At 42.6% G+C, this 4,809-nt stretch overlaps 2 protein-coding genes across 2 annotated transcripts; both read left to right on the forward strand.

The window, feature by feature from the left end:
• Positions 1-682: 682 nt before the first annotated feature.
• Positions 683-2,222, forward strand: SS1G_04884 (hypothetical protein; the record flags this gene model as incomplete). The annotated part of the gene is made up of 3 exons (XM_001593407.1): positions 683-1,222; positions 1,281-1,827; positions 1,879-2,222. 3 exons carry the CDS (start codon positions 683-685, stop codon positions 2,220-2,222), a joined length of 1,431 nt encoding a protein of 476 aa, XP_001593457.1.
• Positions 2,223-4,033: 1,811 nt separating this feature from the next.
• On the forward strand, positions 4,034-4,793 carry SS1G_04885 (hypothetical protein; the record flags this gene model as incomplete). The annotated part of the gene is made up of 2 exons (XM_001593408.1): positions 4,034-4,686; positions 4,781-4,793. 2 exons carry the CDS (start codon positions 4,034-4,036, stop codon positions 4,791-4,793), a joined length of 666 nt encoding a protein of 221 aa, XP_001593458.1.
• Between the last annotated feature and the right edge of the window lie 16 nt (positions 4,794-4,809).

A 4,809-nucleotide genomic window follows, 5' to 3' on the forward strand; every position in this document is an offset into this window, starting at 1 on the left:
ATACCCAAACCGATATACCCCACATAACCTACCACCCAACCCAACATAGCAAAAACATCCCCATCCCCATGCCTATCCCCAAAATTCCCATCGCCAAGCACCTTATCAATACAATAAGCTTGCTTTGCTTACCTTAACCCTTATCAGTCAGTCAGTAAGCTTTGAATTTATTTCCCCGAGCATTTCCGTTATCAATGTTTCGTAGATCAAAGCGGTGATTTAACCTGTTACTTATATGATGATTTGGGTAAGGGATAAGGTAAGTCTTACTAGGTACGAGGGTGATGAATAATGAATAATGAATAGTGATGATGGTAGGAATAGGGAGGAACGCTGTATATGTAGGAGGGAAGTGAAAGGAAAGGAAAAGGGGAAGAGGGAGAGTACTTGCCAAGGAGATCGCGTAGATAGTAGGTAGTGTACTTGATTCTCGAGATCTTATAGGTTTCCAAGGGGATGGTAAGGTTATGGTGGGGTTTTTTGTGATAAGGATAGGTTGGGAATTTGGGTTTTGAATATGGGGTTGAATAATTAATAAAATACTTGAGAAGTCAAGTTCTCAATATAAAGTCTAGTCCTACCATGCATAAAGTATTTCATTTCATGTTTCTTCCACTTCCGCAAAAAAATCCAACCTTGTACAACTTACCATTAATCGAAACCCATCCCATCCCAAAGCACAATGAGCACACCCATCTTCAACCTCTCAATCCCCAACGGCGGAAACCCCCAACTCATAGACGTCAACGCGCAATATTCTGGTTACGAATTCCACTACACGTACATCATCTTCTGCGGATTCATCGTCTGGCTCATCATCCCCGGAATCGGTCTTCTTTACAGTGGACTTGCACGGCGAAAATCAGCTCTTACTTTACTCTTCCAATCGCTTCTCGTAGTGGCAGTAACGACGTTTCAATGGATGTTTTGGGGCTATTCTCTTGCGTATTCGCGGACTGCGGGTCCATTTATTGGTGATCTAGCGAATTTCGGTTTGAGGAATGTGATGGCTGCTCCGTCGTTGGGTAGTGCGGTGATTCCGGAAATCGTGTTTTGTTTGTATCAATTGCTGTTTTGTGCGTGTACAGTTCAGATTGTGGTTGGTGGTGCTTTTGAGAGAGGAAGGATTATGCCAAGTTTGGTGTTTGGGTTTTGGTGGGCTACTGTTGTTTATTGTCCGATTGCTTGTTGGACTTGGAATCCTAGTGGGTGGTTGTATAATGTGAGTTTTCACCAAACCGTGAGACCTCCTGGAGGAGATATAGACTAACAAATAAAAGCTTCCTTCTTTGGATTTTGCAGGTGGTGGTCCAGTTCATATTGCATCTGGATGGTCTGCATTGGCATATGCTCTCGTATTAGGAAAACGCAAGCACACTGGCGAGAAGTCTCATGGTAGACCACATAATACTACACTTGTTTTCCTTGGTACAGTACTCATTTGGTTTGGATGGTTTGGTTTCAATGGTGGTAGTGCTTTGAATGCCTCCATTAGAGCCATGCTCGCTGCATTCAATACCAATACTGCTGCTTGCACTGGAATGCTTGGATGGGTTCTCGTCGATTATATAAAACATGGTGGGAGATTCAGTCTTGTAGGAGCTTGTGAGGGAGCAATCGCTGGACTTGTAGGAATCACTCCTGCTGCAGGATATGTTTCCGTTTGGTTGGCTGCAGTCATTGGTTTCATAACTGCAGTAGTCTGCGCATTATTACAAAACGTAAATGAATGGCTTCATATTGATGAAGGAATGGACGTCTTCAAACTTCATGGTATCGGTGGGATGGTAGGAAGTATTTTGACTGGAATATTCGCTACATCTTCTAGTATGTATTCCCATCCTTGGTGTCATGATACTTATACTAATCATTGAATAGTAAGCATGCTTGATGGAGTAACCTCGGCCTCAGGTGGTATTGATGGAAATGGTATTCAAGTGGGTAAACAATTCGCAGAGATTACCGCCATTTCAGCCTACTCATTCATAGTGTCTTGTGCTCTTCTCTATATCCTGAAATTCATTCCAGGAATGCACTTGCGTGTAACAGAAGAGGCTGAGATTCAAGGCTTAGACATGGATCAATTCTTTGACGAGCAAATTGGTGATTGGGCAATATTTGATGAATTGGATCAGAGGAAAATGGTATTGGATGGGATCTCGCCAGGAACGCCACAGGTGCAAGAGGTACAAGAAAGGGTAGAACAGACTAAGCAATCTTAATTGAAGAACGGGAAGGACGATATATAGCACCACTTCCTATAGATTAGAATAGGACTTCGTTTGGTAACCTTACTATTGTGGTGTTATACCTTTGACGTGCTTTACTGTAGCAGACACCGAGTTCAGATACACGAATGGCACTTGTAATCCTCGAAGGCGCCGCCAGTCTTGATTATGATTCTGGAAACGTAATGGTGTTGGAGGTATAGTTTCTTTTTGTGGCCCATCGTTGTATCCATCATGTGGATTGTAAGATTACTTTTCGACTGGAAATTCTCGAAATAGCTACAATTTGAGAAGCTATCGCGCCATGAAAAGTTTGGATTGTGATCCGGTTCTATTAACGGAAATCAAGGATTGTTAGTCAATTTAGCATTTTGGCCGGTCAGAATTTGTGGTTCTGTATACGTTGAGTGAGGATTCTCACAAGATCTTTTCCATCCTTCGAAGACAACGAATACCCTTGAATGAGGTTTGAATGAGGGTCCGCGACGATAAATTTCGTATATTACCCCGAACTTCATTGAGGTTCAGCATTTTTCCAATTTACATAGGCACCTTTTTCAAATAAGGAATTGTGGCGCCCGAGATTCCGGGCGCTTAAAAAGATGAGTACATTGAGTGAGATGAGGCCAAAAATTATATTAGAGTCAACGGATTGAGGTCAAGGCCGAAAAGAACGATACCTTTCTGATCACATCTAGGTGGTACCTAGATCATATACAGCTTGTATCGCCGTGATATTTTTCTTGATATCCCATTTATGGTATTTGGAGATCCACTTGAGCTGAGAAGGCTGGGAATGGGAATCGGAATCATGCATCTCTGTCTGTTGTTGACATCAACAAAACGCGTTTGAAAAGAAGAATAATGGGGAGTTTGATTAAATGATCTGGTTGGCGCATACTCCACCACCCAAAAATAGAGTTCCTTTCTTGATTGAGGGTGAGATTTTAATATATTTATTAATCTATTGCCATGTTTCTTTGCTTGGGGATGTTGTGAAAATGGGGTTGACATTCTTCGTGTTTGTGTTTGTGCATCGGCTAATTGCAGACATTTTATAAGAGATTACTAACTAGTTGACCTAGCGACCCACACTACAAACATCATCACATCAACATCAACATCAACAAACATCCTGGGTGTGTACCCAAGCATAAAAACTTCAATATGCATGTAATCCTTCCTCCCGCACGGTGTCAAAACGGTATGGATATAACCTTTATTTGGTGCGGGGCAACAATCTACGAGCTTTGAGCTTGTCTTCTTCAAATCATGAAGGATCACCGAGGATGATCAGCATAGTCCAGTCAGCAATTTGGCTTAATATCAATGCAATGAACATCTCGACCTACCAATCAAAGTCTCGGGAGTCTCCCCATCCGATGAGTTGCAGCATTACCTGAGGTCGCATAATTTTCAGACAACCTTCCAGAACTCTTCCATTGGAACAAGGTTTAACAATCATGATATCTGATTTGTCAATAAGGTCCGGATCAATACATACGACGGCAGCCTTAGCCCCCATGCTATTTGCCATATGGTTTCCCACAGATCTTGGGATGAGCGACAGGGGAATGGCGGAGGACAAAGGTCAGAAAAATTTATATCCTGAGTGGGATGATGGTAAGCACAGACACGTTTTTGATATATTGATCAGTGTTTGTTTTTCTGATAGATATATAAAGTCGTGCAATAGTCACCTTTGATTATTATTCTGACTTTTCACACCATTCTCACTATCCTCTCCATCCTCTACTTCTTTCCAGACCTCCTCCTCCGATCTTCAAGCAATTCCAAAGATTCAAATGGTCATCTTCAAAGTCACTCCGTTGCTTCTGGCTGCAGTCACAAGCTTCTTGTCCCTTGGAGCTTTTGCTGCGACAAACTCTACTTCATCTGTCACCATCAACAGTGTCACATACAAGAGTGTTGAGCATATCGATAGAGATGTGGTTGTAATTGGTGGAGGATCCTCCGGAACTTATGCTGCAATTAGTCTACTAGACGCAGGCAAGACTGTGGCAGTAATTGACAATCAAGATCGTATGGGAGGCCACACAAATACCTATACCGATCCTAAAACTGGTCTTACTGGAGACTATGGAGTTAGTGTCTTCCACAACATAGAAATTGTCAAGACCTATGCCGCACGTCTCAACGTCACCTTGAAAGTGTCTGGCACATCAACTCTATCTACCGTCTATGCAGACTTCCGAACTGGTCTTGAGAACACCACCTACTCAACCGCGAGCTTCACTACTGGTCTTGCACTCTACATGGCACAATTGCAGAAATATCCTTATGTCGAGACTGGCTTTGACTTGCCAAACCCAGTACCTGAAGATCTCCTTCTCACCTTTGGAGATTTTGCAATCAAATACAACCTCGGCAATGACTTTCTCGGATTTTTATTCAGTTTTGCTGAAGGTCTTGGAGATCTGTTGTCAAAGCCCACTTTGTACGTTTTCAAGAACTTTGGTATGGGAGTTATCGACTGTCTTACCACTGGCTTCTTGGGTACCGTCGAAAATGACACCAGTCTAATTTACGAGCACGCCCAAGTAATTATCGGCGACGACAG

The sequence above is a fragment of the Sclerotinia sclerotiorum genome, genomic scaffold (genome assembly GCF_000146945.2).
Source record: "Sclerotinia sclerotiorum 1980 UF-70 scaffold_6 genomic scaffold, whole genome shotgun sequence".
Classification (NCBI taxonomy): Eukaryota; Fungi; Ascomycota; class Leotiomycetes; order Helotiales; family Sclerotiniaceae; genus Sclerotinia; species Sclerotinia sclerotiorum.